This window comes from Ictalurus punctatus, chromosome 1, assembly GCF_001660625.3.
Source record: "Ictalurus punctatus breed USDA103 chromosome 1, Coco_2.0, whole genome shotgun sequence".
Lineage (NCBI taxonomy): Eukaryota > Metazoa > Chordata > Actinopteri > Siluriformes > Ictaluridae > Ictalurus > Ictalurus punctatus.
In genome coordinates this window covers 4,914,363-4,939,176 of record NC_030416.2, presented here as the reverse complement: position 1 = coordinate 4,939,176, position 24,814 = coordinate 4,914,363, and the positions used below count along the sequence as shown (strand labels likewise).

At 43.3% G+C, this 24,814-nt stretch overlaps 1 protein-coding gene across 1 annotated transcript; it reads right to left on the bottom strand.

The window, feature by feature from the left end:
- Positions 1-8,942: 8,942 nt before the first annotated feature.
- On the bottom strand, positions 8,943-24,318 carry ciarta (circadian associated repressor of transcription a). The gene is made up of 6 exons (XM_047153313.2): positions 24,090-24,318; positions 20,689-20,927; positions 18,718-18,793; positions 14,545-14,623; positions 13,922-14,096; positions 8,943-13,653 (listed from the first exon to the last, which is right to left on the bottom strand). Exons 2-6 carry the CDS (start codon positions 20,923-20,925, stop codon positions 13,156-13,158), a joined length of 1,065 nt encoding a protein of 354 aa, XP_047009269.1. The 5' UTR covers positions 20,926-20,927; positions 24,090-24,318; the 3' UTR covers positions 8,943-13,155.
- Positions 24,319-24,814: the final 496 nt, after the last annotated feature.

The following is a 24,814-nucleotide window of genomic DNA, read 5'->3' as shown; positions in this document are numbered from 1 at the left end:
TCCTTCTGTCGAGCCACATATGATTTTATGCAGATGCCAGAGACATTGACCCTTTATGCCTGATCCGTCCTGATGCCCTGACTCTGGATGGAGCTCTCATCAACTGGAGGCTATATTCTGCCACTGAGGACGACCCCAATTAGTGCAGCCTGGAGATTGCTGAGGACGGTACCACTTGAAGTACCATAGAAATGGTTTTTAACTTCAATTCCACATGGACGTTCTCGCTGTGGTCGCTGGGACTACAGCTGCTGCGATGGCCTCGGGACTGCAATTACCACATACAGTTTTACACTCAGGTCTCCTTTAGTGAACAGTGGACTAGATCAACAAACAGACTTCATATAAAACCATAACGAACTTTCTTTTACTTTCCCACTATCCGTTGTTACTCAGATGAGTTTGTGAGTCTGATGACTTCTGAGTCTGGTTCCTCTCAAGATTTCTTCCTTATATCATCTTAGGGAGATTGTTAAAAGTGCTATACAGAGTAAACTGAATTGAATTCAATTCCCAATTCAACATGATCGATGTGGCGAGTGGGCAAACAAACAAACGAACATGCACGCCTCAAAAGTATGTCTTTTGTTTTCTCTGTCAGAGCAGGCAAAGCTCATAAAAAAGCTACATTAACCACATGTTTACAGTTACAGACCTGAGTGGCTATTGGTACTGTTCTACTATAGTGAGCTGGCAATAGCATGTAGCATTAGCATTAGCCATATGAGTAACTCTAACTTTGGTGAGTGTGAGAGCGGTGTGGCGTGGCGTGGGAGCCTGGCCTCGGGTCACGCTGTAGGCCTATAGTAAGGTGAGCAGTACTTTAGAGAAGTAGACATGAGTATAGCAAGCTGTTGTGTAGTATGGCAAAGTAGACACAGTGGTGTAGCATGCAGTTGTCTAGTGTAACCAAATAAACACATGCTTGTGTGTATAAATAACTAATATATCTAAAAACATATTCACACTCAAGTACATATATATATATATATATATATATATATATATATATATATATATATATACACACAAAATATAAATATATACTTGTATATAGATATATACACACACATATGTGCATATATATATAAATGGTCCACTGCAGCATAACCCCTGTTTTCACCTGTCCACAAACCCCAGGTGGGACAGACTGGCTTTTCTCTCTCTTTCTCTGCCAGATCCCAACCTGGTTCCTGCACTTTCACCTTACCCAAGCCAAGCCTCAAACCTGTGTGCTTCAAGCAGGGACAGGATGGACTCATCTTCAGCCTTCTGAGCTGCCAGTGCCTTCAACTAACAACTGTTCCACAGGGGCTTTAACTTTTCCCTTGCATCACTTACACAACAAGTCTGACACATATATATAAAAATCTTGCCTACCTAAGGCTGGCCTTGAACCACAGTCCTGACATTACATTTGTGAAAACTCACTCAGACCACTGCACCACCCAAACTGATAAACAGAGGTGTGTAGGCACGTCACCACATTCACACGCGAACAGGGTTTTTGACAGCCAAACAATTAAGTATTAATGGTGCAACAGGTAGTACTGCTGCCTCTTAGCTACAGGCTCCCGGGTTTGAGTCTCCGGTTACTGATTGTGTATTTCACATGAACTACGTGGCCAAAAAGGAATATTATGTAAATAGTACTTAACACTACTTAACCACAGCTGTACCTCTGGTGGTTACAATACTCTGACACTGGACCTTCTGAAAAGAGGTAAAGCCAATTCTGCTAATAAACTCATTGAGAAGTAGAGAAGGGATACTTTACACTCTTCTCAGTGTGAGCAGCCATGTTGCTTTGACCTCGTGCTGCAAACAGGGAACGGTGCCTTGCTCACTGGTAATAAGCAGGTATCGTGGCTCAGTGGTTGAAGGCTCTGGGTTACTGATCAGAAGGTCAGGAGCTCAAGCCCCAGCACTGCCAAGCTACCACTGTTGGGCCCTTGGGCAAGGCAGTTAACCTTCAATTGCTCAGATGTATGAATGAGATAAATGTAAGTCGTTCTGGATAAGGGCGTCTACCAAATACCATGAAATGCAAATCATTTCCCACCTGTGGATGTTCGACATGAGAGGTGGAGAAAAGAAAAAGCAACTTCACATGGAAAACAGCATAAGTGTCACTGCTGTGCCGAATAATATCTGCACACCGGTGGCCCTATGATGGTTGTCATTAATGGAGAGGCCTGACTCATCGGAAGAACAGTCAGAGTTGAGTTCTATCCCCATAGCAACAGTAAGAGAAGCTTTGATAGGTATGAAAGAGGAGGGGAAAGCGAATGGAAGGGGAAGATGTCCCCGATCGAGCGTCCGCTGCCAAAACACCGCAGGCGTTAAAGCAGAACGTTTCGATGGATCCGTGTTATTGTGATCCGCCATGTTGCATTTGCACGGAATAATTGTATATATTTATTAAATGGTCACTGGTTTAACAGGCAGAACATGAACAAACCAACAAACAAACAACAACAACAGCAAATCACCTTGCTTCTCTGTAATGTCCCCCCCTCACACACACACACTCTCCGGCCCCTCCATTTGCAGCTGCCACTGTTTTCTATTCAGTTTAGAGAAGAGAGAGAGAGGGAAGGCAGTAGGATGGGGGTCTGCCAGAAACTGCATGGAGACAAGGGGGAGGGGCAGGTGTGTGCATGTGCGTGTGCGTGTGAGTGGTTGGCTGTTGGTAACATGCATAGTGCATGTTGTGTAGGAGAGCCTACCACTATGCGAGCCCTGATCTGCAGAACCGCACTGAAACATACACAGACATAATGGAACGCACAAAGGGTATTTTTGTTTAGGTAGACAACATACCACTCTGAAAAGCAAAACCTTCAATGCCTTCAGTGCACTGCTCAGACGTGTGCTCGCTTTCATTGGCTTGCACGATACACTCAGCTGCGATTACGCACTGTTCCAGGATGTTACATGCACAACACGAATACAATAATTATACGCATACGCTCGGTAAGAGCGATCGGCCGGAAAACAGCTAAAAATAAATCTCAAAGTACGCTCAAAAAAGATTTGCTTTCAGGGGAAACTTGGTGGTGAGCCCTTAAACCAACGCTGGGGCCGAGTATATCATACACTATGTTATGAATCTACAACAACAACAAAAATCAAGACTGAAATAATAACTACTATACGTATTATCATGATAACATGGTATTAGCAGACAATTCATTATATAATAGCAACTACTCCACCACTCTCACACTTTAATTGAATCTAATTTCCATGATCAGTTATGAGTAATTACAGCGCCCTCCACTGATATTGGCACCCTCGGTAAATATGAGCAAAGAGGCTGTGAAAAACGGTCTTCATTGTTGAACCTTTCGCTCTTTTTGTTTAAAAAAATTCACAAAAAATACTCTGTTCTCATGAATAGCAAACAAATGCAAACACAACACAGGTTTATCAAAAAAAAAAAACTTTGTTAAATATAGGTGTGCAGCAATTATTGGCACCCTTTTAGTCAATACTTTGTGCTACTTCCATTTGCCAAGATAACAGCTCTGAATCTTCTCCTATAACACTGATGAGGTTGGAGAATACATGGCGAGGGATCTGAGAGCGTTCCTCCGTACAGAATCTCTCCAGATCCTTCACATTACGAGGTCCACGCTGGTGGACTCTCCTCTTCAGTTCACCACACAGGTTTTCTATGGGGTTCAGGTCAGGGGACTGGGATGGTCATGGCAGGACCTTGATTTTGTGGTCAGTAAACCATTTTTGTGTTGATTTTGATGTATGTTTTGGATCATTGTCCTTCTGGAAGGTCCAACCACGGCCCATTTGAAGCGTTCTGTCAGAGGCAGTCAGGTTTTCATTTAATATCTGTTGATATTTGATAGAGTCCATGATGTCATATATCCTAACAAAATGTCCAGGTCCTCTGGCAGAAAAACAGCCCCAAACATTAAAGATCCACCACCATATTTAACCGTGGTACTTTTAACTGAGGTACTTTTCCATACGGCTACCTCTCTGTTTGCTCCAAAACCTCCTCTGGTGCTCATTAGCAAAATTGCCATTACTCTATTCTGGTTTCATCTGACCGTAGAACCCGATCCCATTTGAAGTTCCAGTAGTGTCTGCACATTGAAGACGCTCGAGTGTGTTTTTGGATGAGAGTAGAGGCTTTTTTATTGAATCCCTTCCAAACAACTTGTGGTGATGTCGGTGACTTCAGATTGTAGTTTTGGAGACTTTCTGACTCCAAGACACAACTAACTTCTGCAATTCTCCAGCTGTGATCCTTGGAGATTTTTTGTCCACTCGAACCGTCCTCTTCACAGTGCGTTGAGACGATATAGACACACGTCCAATTCCAGCTCGATTCATAACATTTCCAGTTGACTGGAACTTCTTAACCATTGCCCTGATGGTGGAAATGGACATTTTCAACGCTTGTGCTATTTTCTTATAGACACGCCCCATTGTGTGAAGCTCAACAACCTTTTGCTGCACATCACAGCTACATTCCTCGCTCTTACCCATCGTTATGAATACCCAAGGAAATCTGGCCCATGTGTAACCTCATGTTTATACTCCTGGAGTGAAATTATTATTATTATTATTTTAAAATATCATTGGGAATATACTTCAAATATATTTTTCCTATATGAATTCATAGGGGTGCCAATAATTGTTGCACACCTATATTTAACAAAGATTTTTTTTTTTTTTTTTTTTGGATAAACCTGTGTTGTGTTTAAACTTTTGACACTTTTTGCTGTTGAGATTCAGTTCACAGACAGATGTCCTGACATTTTCCTTTAGAATTCGCTGGAATGTACCTCAGAATTCATTGCTCCATCAATGTTGGCAAGCCGCCCCGGCCTAGATGCAGCAAAACAGTCCCAAACCACCATACTACCACCACCATGTTTCACAGATGGGGTAAGGTTCTTATACTGGAATGCAGTGTTTTCCCTTCTCCAAGCATAACACTACTCACTTAACCCAAAAAGTTCTGTTTTGGTCTCATCTGTCCACAAAAGATTTTTCTATTAGCTTTCTGGCTTGTCCATGTAATTTGTTTAGCAAACTGCAGATGAGCAGCAATGTTCTTTTTGGAAAGCGGTGACATTCTCATTGTAACCCTGCCTTGCACACTACTGTTGTTCAGTGTTCTCCTGATGGTGGACTCATGAACATTAACGTTAACCAATGTGAGAGAGGCGTTTAGTTGCTTAGAAGTTACCCTGATTTCCTTTATGATTTCACATACTATTACACGTCTTGCTCTTGGAGTGATCTTTGTTGGTCTCCACTCCTGGAGAGGATAACAAACGGTCTTGAATTTCCTCCATTTGTTTCCTCCACAATGTCTCTGACTGTGAATTGGGTGGAGTCCAAACCCTTTAGAGATGGTTTTGTAACCTTTTCCAGCCTGATGAGCGTCAACAGCTCTTTTTCTGAGGTCCTCAGAACTCTCCAATGCTCATGCAATGATGCACTTTCACAGACGTGTTGTGAAGATCAGACTCTGATAGATGCCTGTTATTTAAATCAAACAGGGCGCTCAGTCACACTTGATCGTCGTCCCACTGATTGAAAACACCTGCCTGTAATTTCACCTTCAGATTAAACTGCTAATTTTAGAGGTTCTTTTTCTACTTTTGTCACTCACAGATATGTAATACTGGATCATTTTCCTCAATAAATAAATGACCGAGTAGAATATTTTAGTCTCATTTGTTTAACTGGGTTCTCTTTGTCTACTTCTAGGGCTTGTGTGAAAATCAGATGATGTTTTAGGTCATATTTAACAAATATAGTTGCAGAAACTTCGAAAGGATTCACAACATTTCAAGCGGCAGTGTAGAACACAAGGGTACGACGCTCGGGTTTTAAAAAAGTTACGTCAAGTCCTTGAAAAATCCACCTGAATAAAATCCACCCTCCAGAGGTTTAGCCCGTTCTGCGATCCACTATCAAGTTTTCTGTTCAAGTTATCCGACGTTCTGAGTCTTAACTAGCTATCATCAAAAGCCCAGGTGACTGCATCTGCGTTCCCTCCCGTTGTTAAAACTTAAACCAATAAACACAAGCCAAGTACGACTGACACACGGTTAAACAAATCGACACGCCTATTTCAGTGAAGGACTGAACTTGGACGCGCCAGTATCAATATTTCTTTTGAAAATATAGACCTGATCGCTGGACTTAAAACCTAAATTTTTATTCATAGATGTTGATTAATTTGGGGCAACATTTGGTCCAGATGGACTGTAGACCGTGTGGAAAATGATGCCTTCACAGATTTTCTCCAATTACCACCAGGCCTCAAAGTATGGCTTAGGGCTGTGATTTCAGTGTTTGTATTTTAGTATGGCACGATTCCGACTCACTGATGAAAGTGAAATGTGATGCAACTGGGAATTACATTCACTTCTGATGTGAAGTCAGCATTGAATTATTTAAAAAGCAGACTGGTGGACTGGTATTTCCTGGTATTTCTACAAAACTCTCTTCCTGTATATTCCAGATATAAGTGGATCAAGTTGATGACTGCAGTTCTACTGCAAACTCATTAAAGGGAGTTAAAGGCGCATGGCTACCTCAAGACCAGGGGTCTCATTTATCAAACTGTGTGTAGTTCTCTATTTGTGCATAAGAACCAGCAGTGCACCCAAGAAAACTGGTATTTTATCATAAGTGTGTATACGCAGCTGTACACAATGGCCACTGATGAATCCCACACATTCTAACCTGATATACTTGTGAAAATCACCTAATATTGTAGTATAGTCCATAATAAATTGGAGTGTGCCCTCTAATTTGCCTGACAGACACAGAAGTCACACCTCCTCCAATAGAACGTGATAAACATAGAAACCACACCTCCTTCAATAAGTCTGATAAACATAGAAACAATGCCTCCTTTAATGGGTTTAGTAGACATATAAGTTAGTATTCCTCAAATAGGATTCATCGCCATGAAAACGGAGACGGAGCACCAGAGGGGACGTTCTGACTTCACCGTTTCCTTCTGATGGAATTTCCTTCGTCAGTTGCAAAGACGAATGAGCTGTATCTCCCATGTCGACCAGCCATAGTCCCGCATCCTTCACTGAGATCACAAGGAAAAAGAACAATGGGGCGCAAGTCCAACATGACATCTACCAACCTGGAAGGGTGGGGCTAGCATCTGCTTCCAATCGTTTCCTGTTCAAGCAGCACAACAGGGCAGCATAATGATATAGTGCTCTCTGCCTTATTTTCCAAGCGCGTCATTCCATACAGGTCGCTCGACCGTTTGTAATTAAAATGTATTTTTGAGTAATGTATTACCTATATGTATTGGCATTGCAAAACCACCATTTTTATTTTATTCGGTTTAATTACAAGGGCCATCCATGTGTCACGGCCCACGACAAATATTGGATAAACGGATGTTTACAGAAACCTCACTGCCTCTGCTATACGAAGCGATCGATCTATAAATATGATTGATTTACGCATGGAAGGGTTCGATTTCGCTCGCTTTCGGTTTGAATAGCTCTGGTGGGGGACCAGATACGCACCGGAAATTCTCACAGAAATAATACCTCTATAGTAGCATTCCGCTGTAAAAAAATTGAGTTCGAGATCCCACTTGTTGCAGAGCCGAGGCTAGTATAACTCTGTGAAAAGCCTGCTTTATTCATGCACTTTGAGAAATTAACAGATGTAATATAAGCAGATCATAACAAACGAGCAGTATTCTACAGTAATTATATTTTCTGATTGACATACAAAAGGTTTATGCTTGAAAACGAGGTCTAAAATGTTACTCCTTTTGATATTGGTAACAGCGACGCATGACTCAGCACATGGTTCTTCAAATCTGCAGAGTATAGCTCCAACAGCAAACCTCCCGTCTGTAATTTTCTAATAATCCACAAGCTCCGTTTATGACGCCGTTCGTTGGCAAAATCACCCGACTGAACATTGTTATTCCAGTCATTCGGATAGAATCTATTCACGCATACCAACTGTACACCTGATAGATCAGGGTTCTCCAAATCCGGTCCACAGTGTCGTGCAGAGATTAGCTCCGACCCTAATCATAATCATAATCATGATCATACACACCTAAAACAAGCTAACCAAGGTCTTCGGGATTACTAGAAAAATTACAGGCAGGTGAGTTTAGAGGTCGGAGCTAAACTCCGCGGATTTGAAGAACCCCGTGATGCAGGTTGATCTGTGTGTGGATACGTGTCCTGACGCAGGCTTCAGAACTCCCGGACTTTCAACGAACAGTGAAAGTCGAACGCACAGTCGAACACGATTACAAAGAAAATCACTTTCCAAAATTTAAATCTGGCAAGTTCGTTGTGGCTTTTGCGAACATTGACGCACACCTCTACTAAAAGATTGATAAAACGAGGCCTAGCTGGAGGGCAGAAGAGAAAGTGAAAACAGCAGAGGTCCAATTGGAGGACAGGATATATTCATTGAACGAACTTCCAGTCGGTCGAGTCCACGAGGAGCCAATTCATCAAGTGAACTGGGGCGGTTGTAGTGGCGGCTCGAGCACCCTCACATTACATTAGCAAATACATTCGTAGGACTTTGAGTTAATGAAAGCGTGCACTCGAGCTGGCATGGATTCAACGTACAAACCGAGTTCAAACCCTGATGATCCACGTTAGATCAAATCCACCTGCCAAGTGAACGTGGGATTCCGCGGAAGAAATAAAGACCGAAGAGAATCGGACGTGTTTTTTTTTTTTTTTGTATCGGTTGTGCAGAAAAATGTACTTATCAGAGCTCCTCTCCAATCCTTCCTCTATACGTTTCAACGCACGATCCTTATCCGAAGCGAAACTCTCGCCTTTGGTCCCCGTGAGCCTGGTGTTTAAGAGAGATTTCGCAGAAACGCACACTCAGAAAGAAAAAAATAAATAAATAAATCACACAAATGTACGTCAGAGAACGTTTTCTCCAAAACGGTTCGTTTATTAAAAGACTGAAAAAAGTAGAAAGAACAATAAAAATAAAAACAGAGATAACAGATAGACGGGACAAAAAGTTAGTAGGACTGTGGAGAAGAGAAACACAAAGATAAGTGCAATCATTAGTTACAAAACCATGACGTGTTTGGGGGGTGGTGGTGGTGGGGGTTCAAGAGCAGACGAGACAGATTGCATTAAGGAGCGTTACAAATCGCCCCCCCCCCAAAGACTGTAGCAGTACATCGAGTTCTGCGTCATTCAAACCAATACAATGCTGTGAAGTCGGAGTCCACCATCAAGAACCGCTTTTATCCCACAGACGATTCAAGCGCTCCAATCAGTCATTCGAGAACGTTTAAGAATTCAACACGGCGAAACCCAGAAAACTAAAAAGGCGTATCCGTAAGCTTATACGCCTCAGAAATATCTGAGTATATCGTCGCTTAAATGAAAAAAAATTTAAAAAACGTCTTCCAACTAGCCCTGTGCTGCTTATCAGTTATGCAGACAAGGAATAATGATAATCGACACAGACCTAACTGGACGCGAGGACAGGCTCGGTGAAAGGGATTCAAAATTTGGGGGAAGAAAGAAAGAAAAATCGAGACCCTCGGTCTCGTCTAAACATCGTGTTGCCATTTCTGTCTGTATTACGTCAGTGAAGAATAATAAGAGTCTTATTTGAGAAATAAGTTAGGAGATCAAGAAACAGCTCTAGTGGACTCGGACATCTGAAGCAGATGTGTGCAGCAGTAAGCATGTCCCGGGCGCACTAAAGACCACAATCAAAAACTGCGCACGCGTATCCTCTTTTGATGAAAAGGCACAGGTTTCCCTTGCTTTCTTTCCATTAAGATAGACACTAATGTCACTAAAATGTCAGCCTCTGCAAAAAAAATAAAAATAAAATAAAAATCTGTACAAGAAGCGCCCCTCACGCCAGGGCCAACATAAATAAATAACCAAACGAACATTTTATATATAATAATAATAATAATAATAATAATAATAATAATAAAAAGCATTAATGAACGTATGAATAAATAAAGAATATGGGTTGGCCTTGAAGAGCTGATGGAAAGCCTGAGCTCTGTACAACCCTTACTTTCTTTTTGCCTATTGCAGCTTCATTTCTGAGGCTTTCATCTGAATAGGATTCTTTGGGAAAACAAAAATGATTGGAGGTTCCAACACACTTGAACCAAAAAAATTCAAGACCATCGAATACCTGGTACAGGTGGGCTGGAGCGCCCGTGAACGGATTTCGGACACACTGGCTTTTTGCATGTTTTATGCTTCTTCTAGGTTTCTTTTGTAGTTTTTTTTTTTTTTAGAATACTATTTGCATCATATTATAAAACGCAAAGCTTTTGGATTTCCTTTTCTTCTTCTACCCTGTCGCCTCATTTATACAGATCTATTTTCCCTTCCATCTTTGCTTGAACATCGACTAGTACGATCAGTCCTCAATTTTTTTTCTCTCCCATTTATACCAGCGTTTCCCAAATGGTATTTTTAAAATGGTCTGGGGTTGTTGTTGTTGTTGTTGTTGTTGTTTTGCCTTCTCCACTAAACCAACAATCAAGATCCCACACTACTGAAGACTTGCTATTGTTCTGCTGGCTGAAGGAGAACCTGAAGCACTGCTTTGAGTAATCCAGATCCGGGTTCCCCTGACTTGACCTTTCACCCCAGTGATCTTGGGTTTCCTGAACTGTATTATACCTCTACTTATTGCACTTTTTTTTTTTTAAACAAACATCATGTGCGCACGCCTTTTGCTTCAAAATGGGACGTATTGTTGTATTCGAGCTAGCTCTGAAGTGGGAAGTCTAAGCTCGGAATGATCTTCAACCTCCGTGCGTTCGGGCTACAAAGTGGGAAAAACCATGCATGGCGGACATTTGTGATGTGATGTTTGACATCTGTGATGAGTGATGCATCTTTTCCACCTCGAAACAGTGAGACACACGTACACACCACAATTCATTTAGAGGCCAGAAGTGCTACTTTGTTTATTGCTGATGCTGTGCACAGCCATTGATTATGTCGTCACTTCCTGAACTCAGAGGAACCTGTAGTTGAGAGGACTATCCCGATTCCACGAGTAGGAATTCTCGTTTTCTTTGTATTTTCCCGGTTGGAGATTGGGAATTACAACCTCTAACTGAATGCAGCATATGACTTTAACCTTTGCCGTATCCCTTTCTGTACCACCACGACTCTTCCTTCCTTCACTTATTAGGACACTTCAATTCCTTCCTCTCTAACTGCAGCTTTTACTGTATTCTGTTCATCTTTTCTCATCTCTTAATCCTTTTTGCACATTTGCTTCATATCCCATCTCTTGGCCTGACCCTTTTCTTTTCTCCCTTTTCACCTAATGCAAAGTTTCATCACCACCATAATAATAATCCAGCTTACACATGCGTTTTGATGACTTGTCCTTTAGCCATTACCTGAAACTGTACAATCCTTCCTCACGGTTTGCATATTGAACTATTTATTTATTTATTTATTTGCACAAACCTATTCGACCGACTCATGGGTCCAGTATAGGTGATGTCTTTTTCGCTACATTAATATCACTGGTACAATAAATGGCGAAAATAAACAAAACAAAAAAGGGAGAAACACCTCCGGTCCATCACTACGAGGTCGGAGTACGTCTACTGTAGATGATAACCGGGTCTCTTTTACATACAGACGGAAACGGTAGGATTTCCACCGACCTATTTTTTAATCTGAATTTTTAACAGAACAGGAAAGGACGGAAATTCAAAACTATTTTTCCCCTTTCATGGCAAGAGGAAAACAAGATAAAAATTTAGCGAGGGCGTGTTCTACTTTGTGTGCGTTTATGATGACGCGGTCTTGCTGCTCAACATGGTCCTAGCTTTCTACCGACTTGTCCGAATGCTAATTCGGACCCGCCAACCCCGAATGAACATTAAACCTTGTAATTGTTGCAAATTGCTCTGCCATTCGTTGCCATGAAGAGGTGTACTTAGTCTTCAACAATGTTTAGGTAGATGGTACGTGCCAAAGTAACATCGACAAGACCCAACATTCCCCAGCAGAATGTTGCCCAGAGCATCAAACCGCCTCCACCGGCTTGCCTTCTTCCCATAGAGCATTCTGGTGCCATCTCATCCCCAGGTAAGCGACGTCCACGATTCATCGGACCACGCCCCCTTCTTCCAGTGCTCCAGTTCTGATGCTCGAGGGCCTTTTGGTGGTGGACCGGTCTGACCAATCAGCAGCAATACAGCCCCGAATGCAACAACCTTTCTATCAGAACCAGCAAGAACTTTTCCAGCAATTTCATTAAGACCCTACGGCACCTCATACAACCACCAGTGCATCCACAAAGCCACGACCCCTCTCATGGACTCTTCACCCTCCTGCCAGAACGTACAGGGACATCCTGAAAAACTTTTCGAGAACCCAGTAGGCAAAACTGGTGCGTTTGAAGGCGACATGAGTTTTGACGTCTTCAAGCACTAACGACGCTAGCGTTAGCGTTCGATAACGTTGCGTGCTCGGGAAACTGCTCCATTCTTGTTACTAAACTATGCTACAGCAGTGTGCCATTAGAGTGAAAAGAAAACATGTGAATAGTGCTACTCTTTGTATTCATTGGAAACTTTGTGCAGTCGTAGTCATACCCGCCAACGATTTCCCTTCTGAAACAAGGACGTTTTACAGACAGGACAAGCATGGTCCTGTGTATCTTCTTACTGAAGGCCAAATAAAAAAATAAAAAAAATAAAATAAAAATAATAATAATAATAAAAAAAACACTGCTACTGCACTGTTATTTTTCTAAATAACAAAACGATGGTTATCGAATATTTTGAGGATTCCGTCCACCATGATGAAACGTCGGCCAATCGCTATGAGGTAACTTAATATCGACACATGCCTACAGCCAAGTTCCTAAAAATGGACACGCGCACACACACACACGCGCGCTCATTCATCTGCTGCATCAGCAAGTCACACTGCTGCTGATATTTATGTGCCTCCACTGCTGTTTGATCTTTTTCAAAAGCACAACATTGCAAAGGCTAAGCTGCCTAAATATTCATAAAAATATTCATTTAAAAAGAAAAAAAAAAAAAAAAGAATAAAATAAAATAAAATAAAAAAGGTTTCCAAACAAGTCTGTCTGTGTTGTGTTTCGGACACATTAAGTTTGTAACAGGCTTGAAAGCTGCTCTGTGATTGGAGGAGACTGACTCCGCCGCGCTGTCGGAGTCACCATCTCTGGCTGGATTTGGTAGGTCGCTGGCTCGGAGCAGGGTGTAGTCGAGGAGATGGAGCTGTCCTGCATGGCTGGACTGCTCCTGCTGGCGGGAGGAGGAGCTGCGAGTAGAAAGTGGCTATTTCCGATGTCTTTGCCATCACCTCCTCGCACGTGGACGGAGGGACAAGACTTGTGTGGAGAAAGGATCGGGGCGACGTGGACCCAGGTCAGGCCTGGCTCGGCGCAACGGAGGCCGACGGGTCTCGATTTTTCCTCGCCGCTGCTATCGGATTGGCCGACGCTGTGGGACGCCGGCGCAGAGCTAACGCACAAACCCTGGCTTTGTTGTTCTTTCTCCTGACCTTTTATGTGGAAGCACTTACATGGAACAGGAGTTGGAGTAGGGGAAGAGTCTGCGTCTGACCAACTCAGCCTTCGCTTCTGGAGAGAGAAAGAGAGAGAGAGAGAGAGGAGGGGTGTGTGTTAACAAAATCCTTAAACTCATCTCGAGCATTTACTTGATTAGCCCATTTGGACGATTCTGACTATTTAGATGAGCGGCACAAAGACGCGCGCTCGTATTTCTCGTAAGTACGTCTGCTTAGTCAAAACTGCGGGTTTTATCGGACATTTTGTATTTTTAAACGGTCAAAACCGGTATTCACCTGCTAACGGAAACTCTTGTGTGTGTGTGTGTGTGTGTGCTGACCTTAACCGGAATGTGCAGTTGGTCTTTCTGCTTGTGTGGAGGCGTGCTGCCGCTGGGTGGGCCCTGTCCTGAAAGCTGTCCTGACGCACTTGTACCTGTAGCTTGAAGGCTCACTTGAGGGAACCAGAGCTTTAGCATCATCTCCACCTGCAGCAGAGTGGGCAAATACTTCTCCCTGGGGGAGGAAGAAGAAAAAAGCGATCGTAAAACCAAGAGAGTAACACTATGTGCAGCAGTAAACATTATCTAATCTGGGTTTTCAGGTAATAAGGTCCGGTGCGTTCGAGGGTACAAGCGCTTGTCGTTGGGAGTCTTTCATCCAGAGGGCCCTGATATGTACCTTTGATGGAAATTTGACATTATTTGAGTTTTTCCTTCCGACTGCAGTTTCGTGGGCAGATTTGCGCTTTCACCCTCATACTGTGCTGCAAAAGCTCCGGGCTCTTACTAGGAACATTACACATCAAAAACCGCACTTCAGGGAACATCTCCCAAAGGTGCTGGGTCACGTGACCGTTATCAGCTGTGCGTCTTTTCTGCAATGCTGATGATTAATGTGTCCAGGACCCTACTGAATAAGGTCTTCTGGCATATGTAGACCTTATTCTGTTTAGTTAGCTTACCCGATGTGTGGCTTCTGCAGCACTCCTACGATCCTCTGGATTCGGTCCATGGCCACACTCTGCTGGAAACTGCTTAGGCCTGTCAAAAGAAACATATGAGCGATAGTAAGACAGATGCAAATAATATTATTCAACAGTAATGCCTCGTACAAGACAGAAATAACCGACATGAGGCTTTTACTCTACATCTCTTCGGGCGATCTTAAGCAGTGTTTTCACACCAAGACAATAAACCTGAACACTTACACGGTGTTAAATATGGTTATTACACGTTCAGACCACTTCTTTCTGGACAAAGACGTCAACAAAACACACTACAGCCAAAAGTTTACGGACACCTGACCATTACACCCATGTGTTCTTGTTGAACATGCCATTCCAGATTCGGTCGCCCATTTGCTACTGCGATAACCTCCGCTCTTCTGGGAAAGCTCTGCGTTAGAATTAGGGGCGTGGCTGTGGGGATTCACCCGTCCAGTCACAAGAGCATTAATGAGGTCAGGCACTGATGTCTGGGATGCGGTCGGCCTTCAGAACATCCCAAAGGTCTTCAGCGGGGTTGAGGTCAGGGGTCTGTTCAGGACACTCGAGTTCTTCCACACCGACTTTGGCAAACCATGTCTTCATGGTGCTGACTTTGTGCACAAGTGCATCGTCATGCTCGAACAGGTTCGCGCCTCATAGTTCCAGTAAGGAGACGCATACAATAACCTTCTATACAACTGTGTGCTTCCAACTCTGTGGCAACAGTTTGGGAAAGAACCACAGAGGGGTGTGATGTTCAGGTGTCCACAAACTTTTGGCCATACAGTGCGTTTTCCCACAGTCACGAATAAATAGCAGGTCTCGTCATCAAGCTTTGAGTCGATCGATCCCTGGCAGTATACTCAGTATAACTCAGTATAAGCTGGCTCATGCTTAATTCTTTTGAGCCATTCTGAGTTTTCACACATTTTTTTCGTAATAAGTCATCAAGCTAATCAAACAAACGGAGTACTCTACAAAAAGTCCAATTGTTTGGAAGAGATGGAGATTGAGCAGGTGAAGGGTATTAAGGATGTATAGTTTTATGGCAGAAGAGCAGATTATAATGATTGAAGCTGGGGTGCCAGTGATTAGAACCTGCTTAGGGAGTGCGGTTGGAACCGTTCTTATGTATACCCCTCTCATATCTAGTGTCTGGCGTTCCCTTTGTTATTGAGGGGAGTGGTGTCATCATGCCGAGATCTAAAGAGCTCCGTCAGACCTTCAGAAAAAAAGCCTGTGGATGCCTATGAGTCTGGCAAGGGATGTAAAAAGATCTCCAAATTATTTATAAATACATCATTCCACTGTAAGGAAAATCATCTATAAATGGCGCAGATGTGCCAATTTGTCCAGGACTGGCCGAGTCTCAGAGAGCCCCAAAATTTCATCACAGGATCTGCTAGTAAGTCTTGCAACTATTGCTGTCAAAGTGCATGTGTCTACAATCAGAAAGAGATTGCACAGAATTGGCCTGCACGGGAGGCGTGCCAGGAAAAAGCCTTTGCAAGACTACAGTTTGCTGATGAGCATATAGGCAAAGACCAGGCCCTTAGGAATAGTGTGCTCTGGACAGACGAATCAAAGATAGAGTTGTTTGGCCACAGTAACAGCAGACACTTTTAGCACAGATGCACTTTTAGCACAGGAGAAGCGTCAGGAGAAGCACCTCATACCAACTGAAGCACGGTGGTGGAAATGTTATGGTTTGGGGTTGCTTCGCTGCCTCAGGGACTGGACAGCTTGCATTCATTGATTTCAACTATGAATTCCGCATCGTATCAAAGCCTGCTTGAAGATAACAATCTGTCCGAAAGTGGACCTTTCAACTGAATAGTGATCCTAAGCACACCAGCAAATCCACCGAGGAATGGCTCGAAGAAGAAAACGGGGGGTTACGGAACGGTCTAGTCAAACCCCGGATTTGAATCCCATTGAAATGTTGTGGGGGGGATTTGAAACGGGCAAGAAAGCCCTCAAAGACCCTGCGCTCTGACCTCAGCTTGTTGGGGGTATGCGAAGAAAAGAATTTTCACTGTGCATATGTATACGTGACAAATAAAGACTCATTATCATCTTGTAACTGAAAGAGCGGTCAAAAATCCCCCACAAGCCTGGTGGACAGTTATGCAAAACACCTACAAGAAGTTATTTCTCCTAAAGGGGGAAATACTACCGTCGCTTCCGAGGCCAAGGGTGTACTTAGTTTTTCCACAGAAGAATCTCACATCTATTGATATTTCTGTTGGATAAATGATTGGAAAAAAAGCTCGTTTTCCTTGCGGTTTTGTTCAAGTACATCAACTTTATTAATAGGCACTGTTTCAAAGATGATCAAATGTTTTCTTGTCCAAATACATTAAAAAAGCGCCAACAATTTCCATGGGGTGTACTTATTCCCCCCCCCCCCCACCCCCACCCCCACCCCACATGACTTGGTTCCCTCATTGCAAGTACTACGTCTTAACATTTTTGGTTTATGGGCACATCAAGTCAAACTTCGCTCTAATAAATCTTTGAATTTGATAGTTTACAGTCTCTACTCTTATGTACTCTCTTTAACAGAACCGTCAGAATTATGATACGCCCAAATTGATCGGCGCTCGAATTAAAAAGGGTTTCGATTACATTCCTACCGCATCACTGTTCACAACCCGATAATAATAACTGGTTGAAACCCAATTTGTCGTCGAGTAAACATCAAACGTGGAATTAGCGAATTTTTATTTTAGCGCAGTTCTAACCGAGGCTCAGTCCAGAGAGATCTCAGCAGAAGGAATCCTGTCAGCTCACTCACGCTCAACCGCTCAAGCACACACACGGCTAATTACAGACCTCAGCCGTATCCCGAGACTGCACCACTCAACACATGAATGGCAAAAAGACTATTAATAAACTTGAGTTCAGGTTACAGTACGAAAGAGAGTTGTTTACATGCGACTCATTTCCTGCGTTACCTGCTGAACTCTGTGTTCCAATGCTGCACGGGGTCCGGTGAAGGCTGAACGCTCACAGCAGCCAAATGTAGGGTCAAGGCTGCGCAACTCAGTCATTAGCTAGCCATATTATGCTTGTCCCCGAATTCCAATTAACTAGGCTACTAACAGGATTCGAATTAAAAGTGGGACGGTCCAATGATGTGCATAAATATTGTATCGAATGGAATTCGACCGACTGAATGTCAACTGAATCCTTCATAGAGATGCATCGTCCTCTTCCTGATGAGATCTATGGTGATATCGTGGCGTATAATGGTTGTGAAGGCTTGTGCAATGTTGAAACCCCCCCCCCCCCCCCCCCCCCAACTGCGAACTTTCTACTCGGAAATATCGCAATAAAACACTGCAGGTTTAAGAAGAGTAGCGAGAGGCGTTATATCACCAGCTGTGCAGTTGGGAACTTCTGCAATTGCGCAAAAGAAAAGAAAAAAAAAAAAAAGATTGATACAATCTATCTAGTACAATCTATCTAGCTGATATTAGCTAGGCTGCTCTAATGTTTACAGTGTACAACTAACAATTTTTCTCAGCACATTATGTCCTCCAGTGCATTTTTATAAGGAATAAAATAAAAAAAAGTGTGAAAGCATCATAATGCTATCAACATAGAAAGAGTACGTAGTTTCTATGATTTCTCCAGGGTTACAGAACAGGCCAATAATAACTTCAGAAGAAGGTTCATCAACACCCCTGGTTAAAATTTTCTTAATTAAGGTACGATAGTGGTTTAAGATGAGAGAGTATTTTATTAATCCCTAGATGGTGAAATAAGAACGTTAAGTACTTTCAAATCTAAATACTTTTTTTCCCCCCCCAGTACTGGTACTCTTCTAACCTTTTAGGTGGTTTGGTTGAAATTAGTCAGCGATTGGATCTGGAAGGAGCTGCATCTGAAAACCTGTGAGCAACAGGTCTTAAACAGACAAGCGGTGCTCGTGGTGTCAGAACACCCGGTGTCATCCGAACACACCCTGTGACCTGCACCTGTCCCTCATCATTAGCCTTATTTTCTCCCATTAGTCTGCATGTAAACAGCTCGGTTTGCATCTCTGCCAAGTCGTGGACTTTTCGCTGGTTTTCTAGTTTTTCCAGTTTTCGAAGCAAAGACGGAAACACAGCCCGGGAAACTTTACACACGCGCACAAGTCACCTTTATCAAATCGTCCTTTCTTCAGCCCGTTCAAAAGTTCCAGAAGCGGCCGGACGAAACCCTGAAGCTCCATACACTGAGAGACAGAGACAGAGAGAGAGAGAGACAGAGAGAGAGAGAGAGAGAGAGAGAGAGAGTTACATGCATTAAGGGCAGACATACAAAACTAGCCATCATACTGGGTTTAAAACAGTAAGAAATCTAACCTATGATACCCGATATCGAACAAACAGAAATCATGACGCTTTTTTCCATCAGTGCTCCAGAGTAAAGCAGCGTATTCTGGAAATACATGACTGAGATTTCGTTTCATCCACCAAGACTGTATTGATTGTGGAAAGTGGGGGGTTGTAGAGTCTGCAGCCAATGGTGAAGGACAACTGTAAGTGGTAAACCTTACATTTTTAAAATAAGAGTTTTTCCTCATTTAAATAACTAACTAAATAAATAATAAACATACACGTATGACTGTATACTCAGTGTGCCCAGCTGTGAGGGAATCTCCTGTGCACAGCCTTCAAGTCATTCCATGGGTTTTCTTTAGGATTTAGATCTGCACTCTGACTGCAAATTCCAAAACACCGATCGTCTTCGGAAGTCATTGCTTTGTTGACTGCGACTCATGACTCCATCTAGCGTGACTGAAGCCCCGGTCCCAGCTGAGCAGAAGCAGCCCGACAGCTTCATGCTGCACGGTATGTACTGTGATCTTTGGTTGATGAGCCGTGTTGTTTTCGCACCAAACATCTCTTTTATAATTATGCCCCAAATGTTCTACTGTGCTGAGAGCGGGATACCATCTAGCCACCCTACCTTATAAGCCCCGGACATGTGAAGAGCACAAGGGGAGTGATCAGTACTTGCCACTTATTCCTGCAGCTCCTTTAACGTCACCGTACATCTCTTTCGGAGGCCATCACTGATAAGTTTTCATCTTATCCGTTCTTGGTAACGCCGTGATGGCGCCCGGTTTTCTCCACATGTTGATGATGGCCTTCACGCTGTTCAAGGGTACAGCTAACGTTTCGTACATTCTTTTATACCCGCTCGGTTGACGCCTTTTGACAGTGAGATCGGGTGCGTGCTTTTGAAGCTCTTTAAGGACCGTGGCATCGGCGGTTGGATGAAATCAAGATGATGATGTCAGGAAACGTTTGAATGCGAGTGGTTCATTCTGAGAACAGTCACAGGCCCTATTATTAAAGGGTGTGCACACTCGTGCATGTTTTTTCATTGCTAGTCTTGCCTTCTTGTGCTTTGAGCGTAACCACTGTAGGAAAAGACCATACCTAATAACATAGTCTCACTCTTTCAACCTCTCTCTGTTGAGATAAACATCACTCCTGCTGCCTGATGAGATGCCAGTGACGCTGCCTCATCCACCCTGATCTACTTCTGCTTGGAGCTTCCTTCACCTGAATCACTCGCTGATACATGGATAGCCTAAAGACTGTCATGAGACTACCCTGGATCGTACTCTAATGACTTCTGGGAACGGTGTCCAAGTGTGATAGCCTAAAGATCGCACTTACACACCTAGTGTCATTCATTACCCAGTGAATAACGTCACTTGGATAATACAGATGTAAGACCCTGATGCTCATACTGAAGTACCTTTTAAACTCACTCGGTACTGTTTGACTTTAGATCACACAGCTGTGGAAGAGGAACGTTCTCATAAGACACACTTTCACCCGGAACAGGATGGGTTCCCTTTTGAGTCTGGTTCCTCTCAAGGTTTCTTCCTCATGTCTGCTCAGGGAGTTTCTCCTTGCCACTGGTCACCTCTGGCTTGCTCATTAGGGATCTAAATCTATATACAAATTTCTGTAAAGCTGCCTCATGATAATGTCCATTGTTAAAAGTGCTCTCTCTCTCTCTCTCGCATATACATTTTATATAAACAAATAACTGAATTGAACGGATAATAATATAAATTAAAAAAAAAAAAAAAAAGTTATACATCCTCACTTTCTGGGCAAACTGCAGGTCTCCCTGCGTGCCTCCGACCGTCTTGTTCTCCTTCTCTCGCTCGCTCTCTGTGCTGCTCCAGCCCAGTCCCGAGGAAGAGGAGGACAAGGCTGATCTACTGTGACCTCCGGTGACTTCGGACCTCTCATCCTCTGACAGGAAGACCTCAGAGTCGTCGTCGGCAAAGTTTAGACAATCGGGCGACACCCGAGAGGACGTGCTTTCTACTGACTGCATGGCTGTGGGATGTGGAGAGAGAGAGAGACAGGATTTGAAAACACAATAATAACAATAATAATTTAATCACTTAAGGTCATTTACTAGAAAAAAAAAAAAACAAGTAAGAAAATAACCTCACACTACACACAACCAGTAAATAATAAAAAAAAAAAAGAGATATGTATATTAACAGCTGCAGGATGCATTCAGCGTCGGTTCAAAGGGAGTACTGCACCATGGCTGAACCTCTCTGAGAAATGGAAGCGCGTGTGCGTGTGTGTGTGTGAAGTGCAGTGAAGGGGCTCTAGAGCCCTCCGGCACAAACACACATGCGCGCATGCACATACACGCACGTGCAAACACGCACACACGGTCTACTCCCATCCCCCACCCTGATTTGCACTCTCTTCGTTGTCTCATAAGGCCAAATTACACTGTGTCTGTGGCTCAAATGTGACTACAAAACAAGAACCAGCTCGGTCAGTGCAAGTGGAATGCCAGTTTCTCGCGATGTATGGAATGAGCGCACATGATGTGGAAATCAAGCCAAGCCCGTCTGACACCGAAAACCCTAAATATGACGGGTATACATACTTCTGTTCAGGCTTTGTGGCGGGTCGCACGGGTAAATGTGATCACGTACCGTAAAAGAAATCAACGCAACCGGCTAGGAATAAAAGGAACCGACCAACGGTCCCTTCATTTCTTGAATCGCTTCAGATTCCAGACATTCTGCTATGTTCCTATGCTAACGTGTTAAACCTTCTGTCTCGTATTGCGTCAGTAGGTGTTGGATAAAAATTTTTTTTAAAAAACATCAAATCAACAAGTCATTCTATTTCTCAGTAAATTAGTGTCAATTGCTCACACAAATAAGGTCCTCTCTAAAAGGTCTGAGGAATCGTGGATGTCACCTCTGGGTTGCATTCACACCCAGCCCCTTTCTTTTGCTTTCAGCCCTTCTGGCTCTCCTATACCCGTCAGCTGAATCAGGAGAGCTCCCCATCAGCACTGCTACCTTTGCAAACCACCAGCACACCCAAGGAGAAGAAAACCTTCTGACCTCAGCTTCTTGCAGCGGCGTCTCCGATTGAAGACTTGAACATGGACAATTCAGACGGAATACCCCTGAGCGCAACCAGTACAAGGGAAAAAATCCTTTTGGACATGGGAATTCCCAAAAGGTTCTCTCCGGTATACCAGGTAAATATGGATGGCGGTCTGTACGAGAAATCCAACAGGCTCAATTCTGATCATCACAGAATCGATAGATCAACCTTTGGCCCAAGGCACTCTGGTACAACGGATGCTTATAAGCTTGAGCAAAGCGTTTGTTATTGACAATCCGTAGCTTCGATTATCCATGGCTTGCACGGAAGTCTGAGAACATTTCAGCTTCCTTTCCTGAGACTTGAAATCTCACAAAGGTGACTGTCTTGACCACTAGATAAAACCAGAGGCCCTTTTCCTGCAGAAACTCCAGAGTAGCAGAGAGACCACCCCCAAATAAGAAGTTTGGTATCAGGACCTACGGCCAATTATATCCGGTCTTCACCCTTCACCGGTCTAGTCCAGTGGTCACCGAGCCTGTTCCGGGAGATCTACCTTCCTGCAGGTTTTATCTCCAACCAAAATCTAACTCGGATGTTTCAGTTGATCAAGAACTTCTTAAGACGATGATCGGATGGTCAGGTGGGCATAATTATAGTTGGAGCTGAAGTCTTCAGGAAGGTAGATCTCCAGGAACCACTGGTATAGTCCATCTATCACATGCCTATACCCTGACTAGCATTTCAGCAATGCTATGCTAAATTTTGCTTTAAAAAGGTCTTGCGCAATCGATTTGCATGCATCCGAGGTCAAAAAAAAACCTTTACCGTACTCATAATTTAAATTACAGCATTTAATGATCCGTTCCTAAGGATTCATTCATTCTAAACGCCTCCTTTCAGACAGCATACTCTTCTCCGATTGGTCAGACATCCGAGTCTGTCGTGATTGGTCTACGGCTGTCAGCGTGTGCCGAAAAGGAAACACCCACTACCGTAACAAGTTTCAGCTCCGTCTGTTCGCAAGCAGTCGATGAAGACCAGAGGCGGGGGTTTGTTTGTTTGTTACAAACCTACGTAGGTTAGTACAGGAAGTAAGTCTGGAATTACTAATGACTCGTTTCAGCTGTTCAGAATCGGTTCCTTCTTTTGGGAGTCGATAACTCCAGTTTGTCGTACGCTTTGATTTTCGAAACCTCGCCGACGTTTTTTTTTCGTTCGTGAACGGCTCTATAGCACGCTACATGAAAGGGAATACCTGGTAAAGAGCATAACAGGTGCACGTTAATGACTCGACACGGCAACGATCATTCTACAGTCAGATGTATTACGCCTCGGCCAATGTGCGTGGTGCAGCAGGCGTTCGGATTTTGAATACGTAGCGTGTATACGCATTAAAAGTCAGGAGGAAGTCGAGTGTATCCGCTTTCTCTGGTTAGTCAATCTACTTGTCTACTTAATAGCTCAGATATGAAATCTGCTCGGCTCGGGTCTAACGCTTGGTTCCTCGGAGGATGCGAGTCTCAGATTCTCGATACTGAGGAGCTTGGGTATTGGTATGGACACGCAGAGAAATAAACCAACATTGAAATATATACATGCCAGTAGACACGCAAACATCTTAGTGTCTCAGTGTCAAATCTTATGGTGTCACATGGCACCATCATAAAATACTATTTCACTTTGCTTAGTCCAACACAATAACTACTGCTGTTGTTGTGTCACCTCCAATTGTGTCCCCCTGATACAATGCAACACAACAGTGTAGTAACGCGTTCACTTTTCCTTCGTTAGGAAACAGGATATGGCGTGGACAGCTCTCAATGTAACAGAACAGGAACGGGAAACAAAGTTGCACTGCTAAACAGATCCCATAACACCGGAAGTTGTCTGAAAGATTCCCTGTGAGCGGAAGAAGAAAAGTAAAGCCGATTCGGCAGGAAGGGGGGGAAAAAAAGAAACGGTTTAACAGCTCAACCGGTCCATGTTGACACTGCACTGCAATAGAAAGAGCAAATTCGTCCACACGTATACATGTCAAATAAATAAATAAATAAATAAATAAAAGAGCGCACGTTAAATGTAATGGAGTCACTTTAAAACAAACAGAGGACAAAAGCGGCTGTTACTCACATGACTGTTTATCTCTCACGCGCGCCGTGTGATCGTCTTTCTATTCTGTGAGAACGGCGATATTCGTTAATTAATCTCAGGAGTAAAATACTGCACTATTCTCGCCGCAAACCCAACAAGTCCGTTCAGGCTTTGAGGCTCAGCCAGCGGGATTATAACTCGTGTTTCCTCCAGCTCGCTCGCTCACGCCCTCCCTCTCTCTCTCTCTCCTTTTTCTTTTCTCTCAACGTCAGCATGTGCTCGGATACACGTGCCGAATTTAGTCCCAGCCACGCGCGACCAATCACCGCCCGCTCTCCGGATGCAAACGCCTCACATTGCTGGAACTGCTAGCCAGTAATCGAGCAGCTCGCCTGGGATTGGCCGGTGCGCCCCAACACCACGTTTTGACCACGCCCACACGTGTTTGACGTGTGCTGAGAGCCCACACGCCTGGTGTCGCAAATGACTGTATACACTGCAAGCTGTTGTATTGTATCCTGCATAGAAAGGTTTAGAATCTTTTGGGATCTGCTTGTATGGAGCAAAAGCGTTTTTTTGTTTTGTTTTTTTTAAATTAAATTATCTTTTATTAAATTATTTGGTAAAAAACAATTTTTTTGCGAAGTTAATTGTACAGAAATCTAGCCAGCTGGATAGATAGATAGATAACTAGATAGATAGACAAATTATATGGCCTGTATATATATATATATATATATATATATATATATATATATATATAT

What these genes read in the sequence shown, in the direction of transcription:
- ciarta (XM_047153313.2), bottom strand. Translation starts at nt 20,925, where the DNA reads ATGCAGTCAGTAGAAAGCACGTCCTCTCGGGTGTCGCCCGATTGTCTA. An exon ending in GAAAGGACGATTTGATAAAG is followed by an intron (nt 14,624 to 18,717) that starts GTGACTTGTGCG and finishes TTCTTTTGACAG; the next exon opens with GCCTAAGCAGTTTCCAGCAG. An exon ending in CTGCAGAAGCCACACATCGG is followed by an intron (nt 14,097 to 14,544) that starts GTAAGCTAACTA and finishes TTCCTCCCCCAG; the next exon opens with GGAGAAGTATTTGCCCACTC.